This window comes from Mustela erminea, chromosome 3 (genome assembly GCF_009829155.1).
Source record: "Mustela erminea isolate mMusErm1 chromosome 3, mMusErm1.Pri, whole genome shotgun sequence".
NCBI classification, from domain to species: domain Eukaryota; kingdom Metazoa; phylum Chordata; class Mammalia; order Carnivora; family Mustelidae; genus Mustela; species Mustela erminea.
Window position 1 is genome coordinate 87935879 of NC_045616.1, and position 20226 is coordinate 87956104.

The 20226-nt window shown below is 44.2% G+C and overlaps 1 protein-coding gene across 7 annotated transcripts in view; it reads left to right on the forward strand.

Moving 5' to 3' along the window:
- Positions 1-20226, forward strand: part of SIL1 (SIL1 nucleotide exchange factor) — a 214102-nt gene that overhangs the window by 40526 nt on the left and 153350 nt on the right. For 5 of the 7 annotated variants that reach the window (XM_032336565.1, XM_032336566.1, XM_032336567.1 and 2 more), the window contains one exon: positions 13923-14015. In XM_032336565.1, coding sequence (XP_032192456.1) covers positions 13923-14015 — 93 coding nt within the window. Of the gene's footprint in view, positions 1-7853; positions 8009-10477; positions 10599-13922; positions 14016-20226 lie in introns of those variants that run through there. The other 2 variants (XM_032336570.1, XM_032336568.1) reach the window with 2 other exon arrangements.

Here is a 20226-nt window from a genome sequence, read left to right on the forward strand (position 1 = left end):
CCAAGCAAGGAGCCCGATGTGGGACTCGTTCCCAGGACCCTGGGATCATGACCTGAGCTGAAGGCAGCTGCTTAACCAACTGAGCCACCCAGGTGTCCCTACAATCCTTTTTAATAGGGTGCTCAGTTTGGCTTGCTAGTAATCTTTTGAGGATATTTGCATGTATATTCATATTGTTCTATAGTTTTCTTGTAGTGTCCTTTGCTTGCTTTGGTGTCACGATCTAGACTCAGAGGACTCAGTGTTCCCTTTTCTTGTTTGTTTGTTTGTTTGTTTGTTTTTAGTATTTGGAAAGATTGGTATACTGTTAACTCTCTGAACAGTCACTTTGCTGGCTTAGAAGGCCCTGGGCTGTGTGGCATGATGGTCTTTATTTGAAACTCTGGCCTTAAAGCTGGGCCAGGTCATCTTTTACATACTCTTTTGTCTTAACACCTCCATCTTGACCATCTGTCTAGTGAGCCATTCATACTGATGATGCACACTGGCAGGTACTCTGGCAAACAGGGTGAAGTTGATAAGTTGGACTTGAAGATTGCAGCTTTGCCCTTGTACTTTTTCTTTGGGCTGATGAATGGATGATCTGTTCTTGGGCTTGCCAGACAAGAGCAAGGCCTCTGAGCCATCCCAAGGACCAGATCAAGTCAACAGACAAGGGAATGGGTTCCATGTTGAAGATAATATTTATTTTTTTAAAGATTTACTGATTTGAGAGAGAGAGAACAAACACGCACGCGTGCATACACACACACACGCGCGCGCGCGCGCGCGCGCGAGTGCGGGGAGGGACAGAGGGAGAGAATCTTCAAGCAGACTGCCTGCTGAGTGTGGAGCTGGATGTCAGGCTCAGTTTCACAACCCATGAGATCCTGGCCTGAGCTGATACTTAACCAACTGAGCCACCCAGGTGCCCCGAAAATAGTATTTATTTTAAATGTTTTCTCACATAGCTAACGTTTCAGGAAGAAAGACTCCATTGAACATAGCTTCTCGTAATTCTAATTTCATATCCGATCTTAAAGGTGGTCACACATACTATTTTTCAAAGTAATATTTCATACACCTGTGCTGTTATGTTCTGCTTCTGCTTAAAAATATGTATCTCTTTTTCCTGTATCATCACTGTCCACAAGTTCATCTATTTAAAATTTTTTTCATCTGTTTTAATGACAACACTGTTTTCCATTGTGCTGTTCCAGATGACCTCCCCCCCTTTTTAAGATTTTACTTATTTGACACAGAGAGAGAGAGAGCAAGAGAGAGAGGAAGTGTGTACCAGCTGAGGGAGAAGGACGAGCAACTCCTCGCTGAGCAGGGAGCTGGATGCAAGGCTCCATTCCAGTACCCTGAGATGATGACTTGAGCCAAAGTCACACGTGTAACCAACTGAGCCACCCAGGCAACCCAGATGACCCCTTTTAAATTAAAAATAAAAATAAAAATAAAAAAATTATTTATTTATTTGAGAGGGGGAGAGAGAAAAAGAGCAAGACCAAGTGAAAGCATAAGGGCTGGGGGAGGGAGAAGCAGACTCCTCTTTGAGCAGGGAGCCCAATATGGGGCTGGATCCCAGGATGCTGGGATCACAACCTGAGCCAAAGGCAGCCGCGTAACCAACTGAGCCACCTGGGTGCCCCCAGATGACCTCTTTTTAGATTGTTGATTTTATTCCATCAACAGGTACTTTTGAGTGCCAGGCACAGTGTTGGGCAGTGGAGATACAGCAGTGGACAATTATTCCTTCCTTATTGAGCTCCTAATCTGGTAGGGTCTAGTTATTAAAGGCCTATGAAATGGAATTTCATTGGGCATGTAACAGCCTTAGAGAGGATGACAAGGTTGTGTAGTCCCCAGCTCCGTCTTCTATCATTGCTTTCTAAAAACCAAGTGAGACCTTGGCAGGACAGGGGCATTTCTGCTCGTGAAGCCCAGGATGGGGAGCCCTGGGACAATGGCAGAATCGACTCTGAAATGGGGCTGTCGCAGCGGGGAAGACTGCTGTTTCCTAGGCAATACTCTGCTTAATATTTTTAGTGCGTGGTCACGGCAGAACTAAATGTGGTTTCTGATCCCAAATTGGTAATAAATGTAGACATATTTAGAGTCAGAAACAATGCATTTAAAATCCTCTGCTCCTTAATGGTCCTGCCAAGTGCTGAGTTTAGGTTTCTTTGTTTCTTGGCTACCTACCCAGCCTCCCACCATCTCTTGGAGAAGGCGCCCGGTTTTTCTTTGGGTGTTAGGTGGGATTGTGAAAGCCGTGAGTTAGGGCTCCCAGAGCTGTATTGAGAGGCATCTGATTTTTGTGTTTCTGCCCACGTATGTAAATGTGTACATTTTAAAATTCATCCCTCTTTCAAGTTTTTAAGGATCTGGGATTATAAATAGTCTTGGACTCTAAGGCATGTTAAAAATAAAATATGATGTTTCAGTTGCCGATTTACCTGGAAGACCGAGTCATTGCCAACATGGTAGTAGCGAGTTCCGTGCTCGGTGACCTGTCCTCATGCTGCACTAATTTTTTCTGTAAGTTAATGCTGTTTTCTTCAGGCTCCTGAATTAGCTTAAGGAAGAACCTAATTGTTGCTCTTCTCATCATTTTGAAGTTGTAATTGTGTCTCAAGTTGCCTAGAACAGTATACATTTTCTTGTTCCATATTTCTTAAGAGGGCTTTCTTTTTGGTGATTGTACCATCTGAAACTCATTTGTGGAAGGGTTATGTTACCCACTAATGGTGCATGGGGTACCAACTACCTGAGGACAGTGGTGGTTCTGTAGTATGGTGCTCAGTGTTCTGTTCCTGTAGTATGTTGTTCTGTTCTATAGTATGTCCGGTTCTGTGATATGTTGCTCAGTGTTTTCTGGAGACTGAGGATAATGGTAAAATATCTTTGTGAGGTACCTGTTTCTAGAGTGGAGTGCTGAATGCCTATAATCCAAAGTGCCAGAATAGCTAGCATAGAATAAGGGTTGGTGTACTTATGGATTTGCAGATGGTCCTGTTAGAGTTATGGACAGGGAGTTGTACCTTCCTTCCCCTTATCATTTCACGAAGAGGACTTGACCTTCTCTGGAAGCTTGGAGGCAGCAGGGAAAGGAAAGATGAACTCCAATTCTGCCTCAGGTTGTATATGGATGAGTGCGTGAAAGTCCCTGGTTTTCTTTGAGAGCAGGCTATAGAGAAAACCCATTGTGCTTACTATCAGGAGATCCATTTATTATTATTATTATTATTATTTTAAAGATTTTGTTTATTTATTTGACAGACAGAGATCACAAGTAGGCAGAGAGGCAGGCAGAGAGAGAGGAGGAAGCAGGCTCTCTGCCGAGCAGAGAGCCCGATGTGGGGCTCGATCCCAGGACTCTGGGATCCTGACCTGAGCCGAAGGCATAGGCTTTAACCCACTGAGCCACCCAGGCGCCCCTCCATTTATTATTTTAAAGGAGAGGGAAGAAGGAGGACCTGGCGCCTTACTCTCTGGATGCCAGCTGACCCTATCTAGGGTCGTCCAAATAGTCTAGGTCTGCTGAATTTGGCCCGGCTGTTCCTGTCTTCTCTGTTGTCCCCTTAGAGGTATTGGAGTTTGGAGACAGAAAGAACTGAGTCACCAGGAAGTGACCATTCTTTTTTTTTTTAAAGATTTTATTTATTTATTTGACAGCACAAGCAAAGGGGAGCGGTAGGCAGAGGAAGAGGGAAAAGGAGGCTCCCTGCTTGATGTGGGGCTCAGTCCCAGGACCCTGGTATTATGACCTGAGCTGAAGGCAGTCACTTAACCACCTGAGCCACCCAGGAGCCCCTGAAATGGCCATCCTCAGTCATTTCTTTAGTGGACACTGATGCAGATCCAGCCAGCAATGCTGAGATTTCCATGGAAGTGCCTATGTAGCCACCTAGAGTGTAGTCCAGATGGCTCAGGGAAACTGAATTCCAAGGAGAGACTTGGCTGTTAGAACACAAGACAATTCTGTAAGAGAATGAAGCTCTCACTGCTTTTGTTTATCCTATCCTTGGCTTGGAATTTTCTCTCAGAATAGTTGTTAATGAGAGCTACAAGCTTCTTGAGCCCTTACTTAGTGTCAGGCACTGTACTCTGTGCTTCTTCATAACATCTCACTTAATACTGACAGCCATTCTACAAAGTAAAGTGGTTACTATCAAGTCCTTTAGTAGATGGAGTTGAAACCTGGAGAGGTTAAGCAGCTAGTTCAAAGTCCTGCGACAAGTCCAAGATACCTGAGTCAAAATCCAGAGCCCACATTCTTTTCATTACATCAGAGTGGAGATGGGGTAGAGTAGAGCTTCTAGTACCCCTTGCTTTTATCAGACACAGGCCCATCACTCTTAGGACCTCAAGCAGGGTTAGGAAGCAAGTATAAGGAGTAGGTCTTCTTGCCCACTCTTTGCTGGGAGTTTGTCATCTAGGGCCTAGGGGAAGTATAATCAGCTGGTCTGGGATATTTCTCTAACTCACCTGGTCACTTACTGGTGTGCTTAGGCAAATGACGGTCACCTTTTTGGGCTCCATTTTCTTCTGCCGTGAAGAAGTGATCCTGTCCTCAGTGTTCCCTACATGCAGAATGGGGATGTCATGATCACAGAGTAGATGGAAATGAGCCATCTCATTTCCGAGTTCTTGAGCCGAGTTCTTGGCAGACAGTCGGGTATACATGAAGGGAGTGTGTGGGGTTGGAGGGCAACAATATTTGTCCTTCCTGTTCTGTGTTGGGAACCCTACATAATGGGAGTTTAAGAGGTCAAACCACACAGAGTGCCAGTGATCTGGTTGCAGCATGAGTTAAGGGTGTTCTTCCTCTTGAATGTCTGTGCCTCATATGTTGGCAGCTCTGTGCCAAGGGCATTCACCAATCAAAACATACTGTGTGTGTGTGTGTGTGTGTGTGTGTGAGAGAGAGAGAGAGAGAGAGAGAGAGAGAGAAGCTTGGACATGGTAGAGGTGGGTCTTTCCACAAGAGGGCCCCAGTAAGCTCATTTAAAATTTTTTCTCCTAACACAAAATGTGTGCCTTTGTATTCACGCTGTTGTAGAATAAGTAATAAGAGTCCAATTTCTGTGGCTGATTCATAGGCCACTGGAAAGGCAGTGTGGCCTGTGGAAAGAGGATGGGTTCTGGGCCAACTGGCTTTGATTCTTTACTACTCTCTGGCTTCATGATCTTGGGCAAATTATTTAACCTTTCTGAATTTTAGTCCCTTCATGGGCAGACTGAGAAGCATATTAGAACCCTATCAGAGAGTTGTTGAGAAGAGTGAATGAGCTTAGAACTTTGGTTGGAACATAGCAAGTGCTTTATAAACACTGACTGATTACTATGAGACAGAATTTATTTCCCTGTGGGCGGCCCAGATAGTGCATTTGAATCCTAGGGGATTTGGTGTCATTGAGGTATTTCTCTCCATCCCATATTACAAAATACCAGGACTAAAGCTTCTGAGCAGTCTGAGGCATGGCCGAGAGCTAAGAGAAGGTGGAGTTGTGTCTAATGGGAGTTTGTTCTTGATGGTTTGCTTCCCTGCCCCCTTCTTTTGCCGGTGTGACTGTCCCTGTCATTATCCTGAGAATTTGTGTGTTAGAGAAGGTAGTTCTACACCACCGTAAGAACCTTTCTATGGCATTAGAGGATCCATCTGTAGGATCTGACCATTGGAGTCGATTTTTTCTCTGTTATCATTAAGACTTGAGTGATAATATTGAAAAAATTGGATTTACAGAAGTGGCCCCAAATCTCCAAACTTAAGTGTACTCACTCGAGCTTTCAGAGGATTCTACTTATGTGCCTCTATTTCTTCTCACGTGTGCCCTCTTTTGCAGGGCCCTCTGGCTGCCTCATTGCCAAATCCAGTGGTCTTTTATATCCTCATTCTGATCTCTTGACATTGTTGCCTATAACTTGAATTTCTCAGGGTTCTTTCCTCTGTTGATCTGTTTGATTCTGCACTATTGTTTTTGTTCCTTGTTTGATAACGTTGCTTGCTTTGCTTTCTTCTTAAACTCCAGCCATCATGTGAAGATTATTCTTGCTCATTGTTCCTATCCCTCTGGGTTTCTCTCTAAGACAGGGACTCTATTCTTGTTGCTTTGCTTATTATCTCTGTGGTTGTGGCATGAAGTTCTGACCCTGTCCTGGCCTTCTGTACCTCTTTGTCTTTGGTAGGTGTGAAGTTGCCAGAGCAGAGCTTTCCTGGATCTACTGACAAGCTTCAGGCCTAAAGGCATTGAACCCTGGTTATCCTTTTTTTTTTTTAAAGACTGTTTTTGTCAGAGAGGGAGAGCATGCACACAAGGAGGGGGAATGGCAGGCAGAGGGAGAAGCAGGCTTCATGAAGAGCAAGGAGCCTGATGTGGGACTGGATCCCAAGATCCTGGGATCATGACCTGAGCAGAAGGCAGACACTTAACCAACTGAGCCACCCAAGTGTCCCCTGTTTATTCTTCATGTAATGAGTGCCTGCTATGTCTTCTAGGTCTTCAGCAGATCTAATGAAGATTGAATCTTAAATTCCCTTCTAGCATTCAGATTTATTGAAGGCTCTGGTTGAGTAGCATAGGTCTGGAGAGGGTTAGGCTCGGCTTCTCTTTGCTTTGTCCCTTTTGGGTTTGCTCTCTTTTTTGTTTGTCACTTGATTTCTTTCAGCTGATGTCACAGTCTTTTGTCTGTGAGATTGCAGTCTTTTGCTAATATGCTTAGCTATCCTCTTGAAGATCTGTTTTCTCCCCTACTGGAATAGGAATGGGATTGGTCATGTTCCTCAGCTTTTGGAGTACAGAGTATTGAGATGGGGTCAGGAATGCTTTCGTCCTATTTCATCCTATTCCATGTTGTTCTAGTTCCTGCTGGGCTTCTGGAGTCCTTCTTGGTTCCATGTACTCTCTGGTGGGGCCAGTACCTGTCCTTACATTGCTACTGGAAAGGGCTCTCCTGGGTTCTTTTTTGAAGGCTGCATGAATGGATTTTGGCTTTGTAGCATTCTGTTGAGGCAGAAGCTTATTAGGTCTCTTGTGAACCTCCTTCCTCCAATAGCCTCCTCCAATCACTTTTTTTCTTGGGTACCTTGGGTCTTTTGAGAGCAATCTCTGTTTGCTTGGCCCTAGGCATGACTTCAATATTGGGGACAGATATTTTCCCCATTTACACAAAGGGTTGGTGGTTAAGGATATTCCCTGTCCAGCCTCCCAGCCAGTTACCTGGGCTGGCCTGGGATTGGAAGCCACTTTTCTTTTGCTGTCCAAAGGCTCTTTGGATTTAATTGCTGTTTACCTCCTGACTTTCTATTTAGTTTATGTCTTAGGGGGAAAGAGACTGTTTGCTTGACTGTTCCAGACTTACTTCTCCTGTCCTTTAAATTTTTCTTTAAAAACCCATTTCTTTTCCTAAGCTTTTGCACATTGTTTTCTCTTGTCAGGGCTGTCCTTTCAGTGTCCTTTTTGCTTTGTTTCCTCAGCTTCATATTTGCTCAAATTAGGCAGCAAGTTTCTGTTTGTGTAGAGGTGAGTGACTGTGTGTGTGTGTGTGTGTGTGTGTGTGTTTGTGTGTGTGTGTATGAGTTTGTGCAGCCCATAAATAGTAATAAACGTGTGTCTGTAGGAAGAGCTCATCCTCTAACCTTCAGTCTGGAAAGCAGAAGGTTTTTCACAGCTGTTCCTGCAGCCAGCAGTTCTATGTGAAGGTGGCCTGGCTCTCTGGACACTTGTATGCTGGGAAGAGTACTGAGTGCTATGGATCTGCTTAGGGACTCAGAAAACTGGCTTTCATCTCTCCATTTTCAGAGGGGGGTGGGGAGGGGGGGTTGTCCTATAACATCTGTTTCTTTCACCTTCTGGGAGTAGATACCCAAAAAAGGCTTTGGTCCTGAAGTTTGAGGTATAGGGTCAGCTAAAGGATGTGTAGGTCCTGCAGAAGGCAGAGTTCTGGAGAGTGGTTCCAGGGTGCCTGGCCTGGCCCTGATGTGTAGGTCCAAGAGCTAGTCATCATCCCTACTCTAATGGTAAGTAGGTACCAGATGCTTTATTAAGCACTTTCCATATATTTATTTAATCCTCTATAACACTCTTTGAAGTGGGAGCTCTTATTATGCCCATTTTAGAGATTAAGAAACTGAGGCGTAGTATAGTTGTGTTCAAGATCACATAGTTAGGAATTGACAGAGCTAAGAACTGGCCTTAGGTCATTCTGCCTTTAAATTCAGGTATTATACTTTATCCAGTGTTTTTCTCTCTTTCCTTCAGATTCCTTCTTTTAAGATGGAAGTGGGAATTCTAGTCCTTTCTCTTCTAGATTTAGGGAAACAAATACATGGATATACACTGTAGGTTAAGACTATGAGCTTTTCTGAGATGGGTTTCAGAGTTCTCCCAGGTAGCTTGCTGAGGTGGTTCTGTCTGCCCAGGACATTTTTGACCTCTTCCTGTTCTTGTGCTCTAGTCCTGAGATGAGAGCAGCCACTGTCCGTGGGGCCAACCAGCCATGTAAGACGCTTTCAGAGATCCAGCAGTCGCACTTCACCTTCCCCTGTTGGCTCTTTGCCATCCTCATCACATTCTTTTGTTTTCTTGCTTTTGGAGAAGATAAAAGTTGTGGGATAATGGTTGGTTTTTTTAAACTTTTATTTTCTTTAGGTGGCTGGTTAGCTCAGTTGGTTAGAGCATGGTGCTAATAAAATTTTTACTTTCTTTTTATCCAGTGCCTAGTCCTTTCCCCCAGTTCTGTCTGAATGGAATAAAGGACATGAGGCACCAAGAGAGGCAAGGGCTGGTGAGTCCAAAGGCCTCCTCCCACCCGTGCCCCAAGCATCTGCTTCCGTAAGCTGTACAGTACAGTCAGCTGAAAATACAGATTGCTGAGAGCATCCAACCTCTATTAAAGTAGAGTTGCAGCCTACAGATGGCCAGTTTTGATAGGAAAAAAAATGGGCATTTCAAGTCCTAATTATCTTTTTTATCCCAAAGCCCAAGGATACCTAAGGAAAGAGTTATTGGTAGAACATTGAAATGTGTTTCCTTTCCCAGATCGAGTGGTGGTGGTTTAAATCAGAAGAAGATCGTAAATGTAAAGATGTTGCTCTGTGCTCCAGTGAGAGCCAAGGATGATGGGAAGATTTGTTTTACAGTATGTGCAGGGATAGGTGATCAGGCAAATACAGGGTTAGTGGGTTTTGGGAAGGTTTGGAAAGGGCACTAACTGCAGGCCAGGTGTGCCTACTATGCTTCAAAGGGGCGCCATGACTTTGGCTTTACTTACATCAGTGTACTGAGGTGTTCTCTTGCTGCTGCTGTTGCTGCCTAAGTCCCTGGTTGTGTTGTGAGCTGTCCTGGTAAAACATAGCTGTGTGCCACTTCCTCTTTCCTTCTTTCCACCCACCCCCCACCCCTCTGCACTCTGAGCATAAAGCCCAGAGAAAACTGTGCCTCCATGTTCTCCACCTGCTGCTACTTGAATAAGGCCCAAGCCCAGGTTGACATGCTACAGGCCAGGCCTCAGCAGGATGCAGGACATCATTCCCCATGCCTCTGTGTTGCACTTGCTCTTAGGGTATCCCTGCAAAGCCTGGGAAGCTGTCTCATTCCTTTCTCCTAGCCTCACTTCTCCTACCTCTGTCTCCTGGCACCTCCTCCCTGCAACATGTTCTCTCTCTCCCTGTGTTTCATGGAGAAATATATGGAGGCAATAAATAGGTCAGGTGTGCAGTTCTTGTGGAATTATTGGCGGGGGGAGATGAAGGATCTATTTGCAAATCGATTGCTCATCCTTAGTATTGGTATAAAATGCATCTGAGGGCGTTAGTATGTGTGCAGGAGACGGAGGCGGCTGGGAGCCCTGTGGGAGCTGCCATTTCTCTTGCTGCCCCCCCCACGCCCCCTCCCCCAACTCCAGGAGGTAGGGAAGCTGCAGTGTGTGTATCAGCTGCCCCCAACCTCTTTTGCCTCAGTCTCTTCTGTATTTCTTCCTGCTGCTCATTTGTCTTCTTTGCCCTTGACTAATTCATTCTTATTTATCTCTTCCTCTTCATCTTTTCCCCCAACATCAATTCCAGTATTTATCCCTGGCTGTGAGAAGGGAGTGTTTAACTGTGTGTGTGTCCATTCATGTATAGATGAACACTACTCTTCATGCAGGGAGGGAGATCTGTGGCTTTGGGGTTAGTCTTTGTTTTCTCTTATGGCATATTTCCCAGTAATGCACCCCATTCCCGTTTTTGATTCTCCTTTTCCCCACAGGCAAGCCTGTGGATTAAGAAAGGTATGGGGCATAGAGGAATCCCTAGGGAACATTGTGTGTTCTCAGGACCCTTCTCCCTGGGCCTTTCCAGCCTTTTCAGTCCTGATGTGGAAGCCTCTGCTGCTTGTTCATCCTCACCCAGGCTGCCCCCCGCCCCGAGATCTCCCCCAACCCAGGCACGGTCAGGTACCTGTCCAGAACCTAATGCTGTGTTGTGAACTCACTCCCTGTCTTTCAGTGTGATTGGTGCCCCAGGGAACCAGGTTGCTGGGGAAAGCTCATGTGGCACTCCGCCGTTCCATTTTGTCGACGAAAAAAGAGGGGAGAAGCTGGCAGAAAGCACAGGCTTTTGCTGCTGGGTGAGTGTAGCAGCTATTTTTAGTGCCCAAGCCTTTGCTTTTCCATTTGGCTATGCTTTTTTAGCACAGTGCCAGTCCAGCAGGGCTGTTTTCCTTTACGGCTCCAGATGTCCTTAGGGAAAGTTTCCGTCGGTGGCTGAGAAGGTGTGGGCTGAGCAAGGGGTAATAACTGCTGAGAATGGGTTCAGACAGGGCTTTGGGTCCCACTGCAATCCTGTTATAGGACCAATTTCCTGAGGTGGAATGTAGAGTATGGCAGGAATAGCAAGGAGAAAAGGAGAAAAACATACTCTTCAGAGATGTTCCCCTATAATGAACACAGTTAAGCCTCTGTTGAGTAAACAGCCTAATAAGGTGTAATAGGGCTGAGTGACCAACATGCAAACCTTTTATAAGGGTCTGGACTAATGCTGACATGTTCTGACTTTTTCTAAGGCTTCTTAAAAAATCTTAGCTTGTTTTATTTTTTTCTTTTTGCCCTTCTTTCCTAGATCATGTGCCAATTTTTTTTTTAAAGTACATGGGTTTCTCTTCATTTTTTTCCACGTTTTATTTAAATTCCAGTTAGTGAATATACAGTAATATTAGCTTTGGGTATATAGTATATATAGTGATTCAGCAATTTGGATTAAGTTCTCTTGACTGCCACTCTAGTATACTGACCAAAATTGTTTCACTGAGAAACCCGTTAAGCAGTAACTCCCCTGGTAACCCGTAATCTACTTTCTGTCTCTCTGAATTTGCGTGTTGAAGAGAATTCATTTAAGTAGATTCATAACAATATCTTTTCTTTTGTGTCTAACTTACTTCACTTGGCATATAATTTTTTTCAAGTTTGATTCATGTTGAGGCATGTATCAGAATTTCATTCTTCTGATGACCAAATAATATTCCATAAGTGTGTAAATACAATATTTTAAAAACTCTGTTGATGGATATTGGGGTTGTTTCCACCTTTGGGCTATTGTGAATAATGCTGCTATGAACATTCGCTTAGAAGTATCCGAGTCACTGTTTTCAGATCTGTTGGGTGGAATAAATACCGCGGGGTGGAATTACTGGATCATAAGGTAATTCTGTGTTTTACTTTTTGAGGGACCACCAAACTGTCCCACACCATTTTACATTCCCACCAGCAGTGTATAAGGGTTCCAGTTTGTCTGCATCCTTGTTAATATAGGTTATTTTCCCTTTTTTAAAAAAAATACAGGGCACCTGGGTGGCTCAATGGGTTGGACCTCTGCCTTCGACTCAGGTCATGATCTCAGGGTCCTGGGATCGAGCCCCACATCAGGCTCTCTGCTCAGTGGAGAGCCTGCTTCCCCCTCTCTCTCTCTCTGCCTGCCTCTCTGCCTGCTTGTGATCTCTCTCTGTGTCAAATAAATAAAATCTTAAAAAAAAAAAAATACAGCCACCATAGTGGATGTGAATTAGTAAATATGTGGTTTTGGTTTGCATTTCCTTAATGATTAATAATGTTGAAAATATTTTCATGTCTCTATTGGCATTTGTATATCTTCTTTAGAGAAATGTCTTTTCAAATCTTTTGGCTATTTTTAATTTGGGTTGCTTGGTTGTTTTTGTTGTTGTTGTAGTTGTTGTTGAATTGTAGGACTTGTTGATATATTCTGGTTAGTAAACCCTATCAGATGATTTGCAAGTATTTTCTCCCCTTTTCTTGGCTGTCTTTTTACTCTCTTGATAATGTCTTTTTTTTTTTAATGTTTATACACTTTATATCATTTATTTATTTGTATTTTTAAAAAAATTTTAATTTTTTATTAACATATAATGTATTATTAGCCCCAGGGGTACAGGTCTGCGAATCACCCAGTTTACACACTTCATAGCACTCACCATAGCACATACCTTCCCCAATGTCCATTACTCAACCCCGTCTCCCTACATCCTCCCCAACCCTCAGTTTGTTTTATGAGCTTAAGAGTCTCTTATGGTTTGTCTCCCTCCCAATCCCATCTTGTTTCATTTTTTCCTTCCCTACCCCTCAAGCCCCCCGCCACTTTGCCTCTCAACTTCCTCATATCAGGGAGTCTTGATAATGTCTTTTGAGGCATAAAAGTTTTTAAATATTGCTGGTGTTCAATTTACTATTTTTTTAATCACCTTTGGTTTGGGTATCCTTTTCAAGAAATTACTGCCAAATCTAAGGTTATGAAGATTTTCTATATGTTTTCTTCTAAAAGTTAAGCTCTTAAATTTAGTCTTTGATCCATTTTGAGTTAAGTTTTGTATGTGGTGTAAGGGAAGAATCCATCCCATCTTTTGTCTGTGGCTATTTACTTGTCTCAGAACTGTTTGTTGAAGAGACTCTTTTTTCCCGATGGAGTGGTATTGACACCCTTATTGAAAATAAGTTGACCATACATGATTATTTCTGGGTCCTCAGTTCTATTCCATTGGTCTTTATGTTCTGTCCTCATTGGCTGTACCATACTGTTGTGATAACTGTAGCTTTGTAGTAAGTTTTGAAATCAGGAAATATGTGTCTTCCAAATTTGTTCTTTTTTTTCCCAAGACCTTTTTGGTTGTTTTGGGTCCCTTGAGAGTCCATATGTATGGACTCTCATATGTAATCCATCTTAGGATGGATTTCTCTATTCTGTAACCACTTTGGTATTTTGACAGAGATTGCATTGAATCTGCATATTGCTTTGGGTAGTATTGTTATCTTAACAATATTAAGTCTCTAATCATGAATATGAGATACCCTTTTATCCTTTTGTTTTAATTTTCATAGCTACTAGAGCGTGGGCTTCAGGCCTTCCCTTGGCCTCCCCAAATTGTTTGGCCATTTGAAAAGCGATGTGTAAGGCTTTGTGGCTTGGGAATATTGAATTGCTGGTTGATGGGATACTGATGGCATCTTTCTTCAGGTATAACAGTGAGCATGGTTTAGAAGTGAATGATTATGAAGGCTTAGGAGAATTTGGGCCCAGGTGTGTTCACACACAAATAAATCGGTTAGTTTCTTTCTCTCACTGTCATAGCCAATACTACCCTCTACAACCTGACAACAAGTTGATAATGAGGAAGGAAGGAACCATACCTTTGTATCTCCTGTAAGAGTCCTGCTTGGCTCTATGCTTCCAACTAAGGCATGTCTGCCCATGAGTGGCTGAACTCGTTATGGGAGATGGAGGCTTCCTTTAGATCTTATCCTGTGGTAGAAGACCTTTGATAACTCTATGCAGAAAATGTATGTTACCCTTTGAACAAGTGACATCTTGGGAATCACATTACTGGGGGACCAGGCACCAGCTTCCTGTTGACCTTCTGTTTGTTTGTTTTTTTTATATTCCCCAGGGCCTGCCCCCTTCCAGGATGGCTCTTCTGGGAATGCTGCTTGGGCTGCTGATGGCTTCCTGTTTCACCTTCTGCCTCAGTCATCAGAACCCGGTAAATATCTTAGCATAAACAGAAGAATCCTATAAGGTCCAGGAAAACATCCATGCCACAAAGGCTTCTGTGGGAGTAGAGTGAGCTTATTTTTCTTGTAAGAATGTGGGCAGCACTGGGTCAAGGAGTATGTGTACTTCTCCCCTCAACCCCTGACCTTACTCCTCTGGCCTCTATTAAAGCTCATAGCATAGTTTCCTTTGGAGAAAATATGATGATGATGGTGGTACAATAATAATATCGATAATGATGATGAGTTTATCATGTATCAAGCAGTTTATTAAGTTCTTTATGTGTATTCTCACTTAACCCCCTTAACTACCCTATGAAGTAGACAACTATGAAGTAGATCCTTCATTTTGAGAAGGATCCCAAGGCTCAGAGACATTAAGTAACTTAGCTAGGATCATTCAACCAGTTTGTGGCAGAATTGGGAAGGTCAGGATTTTCCCCAAGAGAGCTGGTTGCTTGTGTGGTGAGCACCAAGTAAGACTCTGCTTCTTCCTCTACTCCTGTCTTCCTTGTGCTTTCTCTGTCTCTGTTTCTCTTTCTCTATCCTTCTGTCCTTTTCTCCCTATTCTTTCTAGGCCTCTCTTCATTAACCTAGACCTGACTGCTCAGGGTTTCTGTCACTGCTACAGGCAGGAGTAGAGTGACTGAGAAGCCTCTGAACTTGGCCTGGCTGCAGCATTCCAGGGCTTCTGGCCCTGTTTCGCTGGCTGGCCCTAGGAACAGGCTGCCCTTGACAGCTCCCAGTGCCCCCTCTTTCCTCTCCCCTGAGAAGCCTTGTCTGTCAGCTTTCTGACAGTTTTGCCCTCCCCTGGCCACCTTCCCCAACCCCAGGGGCTCCTACTAAATGTTGGGTAAGTGCTGCAGGCTTTGGAGCAGGAGGGCCTTGAAGTGCAAATGACAATTGTGATGAATTTAATAACAATCCAGCTCAGCTGAGTTTCACCTCTGGCTCATGGCAAGCTTCCACCTTCTCTCTAAAGTCATTTGTTTTCTCTCTGCCTTTCTCCCTACTTCGTGGAGCAGAAGAGATAGTGCAGTTAGGAGTCACGAATTCTTTTGAGCTTTTAATGTTACCTAAGATCTTACTGCTGCCTTTTTTTTTTTTTTTGCCTTTTCCTCAAGGATAATGAGGATGAGATCCCTTTGGCCCCTGAGGGTGGCACTGGTCACAGCATGAGTTAGGGGCTGTCCTTGTCATAGCCTTGGCCAGAAAAGCACACAAGTGTCTCAAGGGATCCAGGCTGTGTCCCACTTCCCCCCAACCCCCCACCCCTACCTGCCACTCATGAGGATCCAGTGGTCCCCCTTGTGAGCTTTAGCAGATGCACAATTAACAAAAACGTGCTGATGGATTTGCTTAAGGACTGTGTTAGTAAGTCCCTTTTGGATAATAGTCCAACCAAATAGATGAGCTTTCAGAGCCATAATTATTCTGGCCCATTTATATTAGCTCTATTGAGTCTAGTCTCAGAAAAATGTTAATACTGACTTTCATCAACAGAAGCTACTTTTATCCTTATGTCTGTTCCTAAGCTGTATCCATTTGTCATAATCTTTCATCATGTGCTAAGCACAAGTAGGAGTTGAAGCATCTTTTCTCTCATATCATAAAAATTGCTGCCCTGTTGGCATTTAAAATCCAAATTCTGCAGCCAGCCATCACAACAGTGAAAATGGGTGGTGGAGGAGGAGGGGGTGGTTATGATGCTTTCTTCAGAGCCCGGAGTCCAGTCAAGAGCTCCTGGTGCCTGGAATTGTTCTCCCCAAGGGCATTTGTGCAGGTTAATGGCCACCCAGGAAGGGTTGTTTGTGTGTATCAGGGTATGGTGTGGAACCAACCACTTCTCCTGGCTTCTATCATCCTACCTCTCTGGGATGCCACAGCTTAGGAGCAGTGTGGATGCTGAAGTAGTGTGGTTGTGTGGTATCCTGGACTTCAAGAAGGTAGTGAAGGTAGTGGAACCAGTGGAAGGAGCAGAGACCCTTGGGAAGTTCCGTTTTACCACCTATGTTGGCAGTTGGGCCATTTCTGAGCTTTGTTTCCTCATCCAGAAAATAGGCTTGATACCTCTGTTAAGATTTCAGTGTAGATGATATGTGATTACATATACAGAGCACCTAGCATTGGGATTGGCAGAGTATGGTCAATAAATGTCAGCTATTATTTTTAGTAAGCACGTGGCTGCTTTTTTGACTTAATGTAGAGCTCTGGCAGATAGGGGTCTTGTCCAAGAATGTTGCCCTGGCAGTCTGTCTCTGTCACAGCGTCTGTCAACTTACCATTAGAGATTCATTCATTCTCCTGGATTATGAAGGCTTTGGTCTTTAAGAATCTCTTATTCAGATATAAGTGCAAGGAAGTGAGACATGGTAAGCTGTTGTCAGCTAACACCTTAGCTGGAATGTCTTGCCAGTCAGTTGAGAAGAAATTGGTATTTGGAGTGATGGTAGCGGGGAAAAGAGAGTGCTGAGGTTTCAGCGTGGAACAGAGACCCAAGAAGCCAACTGGGAGGGCACCAGACATGGGGTTTACTTGAGAGTTAACCAAGGGCTGGCTGACTTCTGTCACCTCTTGGTCTTTTTCTCCTGTTGAGGACACTTCCTGAGCACAGAGAAGCTAGTCTTGCTTGTCCTTTCTTGGGGACTGTGGTTTTTCACTTGGTCCATGGAAGTCTTCGCTTTCCCCTGGGAGGCCGGGGATGTGCTGGTAGATATGCAACGGTGATTTCACTGCCCTTCCTGCCAATTCCCTCAGCATTTAGGGCACAGCCTTTAGGACACATGACTAAGAACAGAAACACTGAAGGGAGTCAAAATTCCTGCATGGGCTTTGGAGCCAGGCAGGCCTAACTTAAATCTCTGCTCTGCTTTTTTCAGCAGTGTGATTTTTGCACAGGCCCCATACCTGTCCTCATCTGTAAAATGGGAATGAAAGTGTGTGCTTCACAGATGAAACTTGGATGAGTTGTGCGGCGTGGAAGGCACTTTATAGCCTGGAGCTACGGATGGTAGCTGCTGTTACCATGGCAGCCTCATCCCTGTGATCTGCTTTTTCTCAAAACCTTTTCTGGAATGCCCTTTTTGAACTGACTGACGTCCTCAGTGTTTGTCAGATGTGATTTGGGCAAACAGTCCAAAGTCACTCAGAGTTAGATTTGGTGAATAGGGTGAGCTGACCAGAGGAGCTCCAATTTGTATCACCCGCACTAAAGACGGATTTGTACTGTAAAATAATGGCAGGTTTTGTGTGTGTGTGTGTGTGTGTGTGTGTGTCTTAAAATCTGGTTCAGAGGTGACACTAAGAGGAAGCTCAAAAAACATTTGGAGCAGTGGTGGGATTTTTAGCTCCTTTAGGGCTTGGGGCATGTGGCTTAGTGGTTCATCAGTCTCCTTCCTGAATTTACTTTATTAACCTTAAAAGGAATCTAGAAAAAGAGGCTTTCTCAGCCTCTAGTCAAGAGAATGAACACGGACCAGCCTAGAGTTTGATGCCATGTTTCGTCATCACCATTCCTGTTGCCTCTTTCTGCTTCTCCCGGAGATGAGAGTTTGGTTGCTTGTTTACAGCCACACCTGCCAGGAGTTACCTGGCTAATAGACTAAAGCAAGAACTGCAGTTTATAGCTTAGAGATGTTTAGTTTGGTCCTCTTAGTGTTCTAAAATAAGAAGAGTTGAGATAAAAATCTGTTTTTCTGTTTTTCTCTTTTTCATGGCAGTGGTGGACCAGCTGAGTAGCAGCTGTGTTCTTAGTCAAGGCAGGAGGACTCCAGTTTTCACAGCACAAGCACTCCCCATTGTTGGACACCCGGCCCTCCTTGGCCCCTTAAGACATTTGACCCTCACACTTTGGGAGTACATTTTATTAACATTCCCCTAGGCCCATGGTCTAGTGTATGGTGCTTTTGGCAGAGGCTGACCAGCATGGATGGGCTGGATTATAGGCTTCGGGTACTTTGTGGAGAAGGTAGTCTTTGTTCTAGAACGTGGGGCTACTGCCTGGGTTCTAGCAGGTGTGGCTACTTTGGACTTGCCTCACTCCAAGGCATCCAGAACATGTACCTGCCTGTGGGAGAGGGTTGTTCCTTTATTCCTTTGTTCTTGGATGATGGTAAATTAAGAACTGTGCTGGGCATGGAGGTACCGTGGTGAAAGAGACAGACACAAAGCCTGCTCTTAGGAAATCTGGCTTTTGGCCAGTGTCTCCTGCCATTCTGTCTTTATTTTAGTCTCACAAGCATGGCTGCTCTTTTGCTCCTAGTTTTCTTTTGAGCTCAGATCTGTGCAACTCCATGTTGAAGGGATACGAGAGGTTTGATGGGCCAGGCAACTCAGGTGTCCACAACCCAAACTTGACCTGAGTCATGTCATTGTGTAGTCACAGCACAGACTCATCCAACCTGTAGTCTATGGTTGTCTTTACAAGTGGTAAGACTAATGGCTACCCCGTACCCAGAGCTAGTGGTTTATAAGTTGGTGCCTTGTCTCATGTATGAGCTAGACGTCGCTATTACTTTTGCTTTAGAAATGTGAAAACAGGTTTAGAAAATTGAGTACATTTCTGGGAATCACAAGAAACTAGGATTCGAACTTCTGTGTATATGATACGGAGCTTGAGTTCTTAACCACTGTGCTGTAGTCTTTGCCTCTCTTTACATGTGACATGATTTGAGGGCTTCTTCTTGTCCAAGATCTCTTCCTAATAGGTCCTGAACAAGATCTGAAGTCCTGCCATCTGAATACCATGGCTATTTTTCTTGTTAAAATGTAAAAAGTCTTTGGAGGGGCTTTCCATTATCATTACCATTAACTAAACACCTTGCCTTTTGACAGTTACTGAAAGGTCAGACTCTGGGTAGGTGCTGGGTAGGTGCGGATACCTCTCTGAAGCTGGGGTGCTGCTTGGAAGAGATGCATTGCTACCTCCCATTCAAGGTTAGGCTTGTTGGGAAACCAAAATGAGATGTGTGTAAAGGTCCTAGCTCAGGTTTGGGTTCATAGGAATTCACAAAATATGCTCACTATTATTACAGGAAGGCTCTGGAGGTGCGAAGTCTAAAATAACCTCCCATTGTGCTAGTGGGGGTTCCTCCTTGCTATCCAGAGCTCTGGAACCCTCTGGTTCCAGTTTCCTGAGGCCCTACTGCTTTTATGCAAGAAAGGTTTAAAAATGGGACAGGAAGAATGCGCGGCCTGGAAGAAGCAAAATGAATAATACTTGGTATTTATCTTGCATCTCTGTTTCCTGAGCTCAAAGTGCTCCACAGACATCATCTCATTAATCCTCCATGCTCTCCATGGGGTGGAAGGAAACAGGTTTTAGGAATTAGTTTTCAGCCTGGCTTCTTCCTCCTTCACCTCAGCTGGACTCCCAGCTTCCCACTTGCAGTCCTTTCACCCTGGGTTGTTATGTCCCAAGGGGTCATTTATGCCCTGTAGGCACCCCGGAGAATTGCCAGGCCCTGCTGGGCCCTGTTGGTATCAGTTGGGCCTCAGCTGGCAGGTTTTTACTGTCTGGGGTGGCCATTTGAAGTCTTATTCTCCCATTCATGTGTGCATTTCTTCTTTTATTATTTATTTATTTATTTATTTTTAAAGATTTTATTTATTTATTTGACAGATCACAAGTAGGCAGAGAGGCAGGCAGAGAGAGGAGGAAGCAGGCTCCCCACTGAGCAGAGAGCCTGTTGCGGGGCTCGATCCTAGGACCCTGAGATCATGACCTGAGCTGAAGGCAGAGGCTTTAACCCACTGAGCCACCCAGGCGCCCCAACATTTCTTCTTTTAAATACATCTTTTTTATTTGTAAGAGCAATTAGGTGAGAGTTTCAATGTCACACAGTATAGTAACAGGGCAAGTAAAAAGCAAAAAGCTCTTACTGTCGTCTTCTGCCGACCCCTCTCCCTAGGTTGTTCCCTTAACCCCCTTGAGATAGTAATGAACTGGGGCACCTGGGTGACTCATTTGGTTAAGCATCTGCTTTTGGCTCAGGTCATGACCCCAGGGTCCTGGGATCAAGCCCCATTTCTCCTTCTCCTCCCTTCTTGTGCACATTCTCTGTCAAATAAGTAAATAAAATAAAATTTGAAAAGTGATAGTAATGAACTTTGTGGAGTTTTTCCCTACTCATATACACATAACACCTGCTGTGTTGATGTAACTGTATCACCTCACTCATTCTTGTTATGAGGCTAACCTTG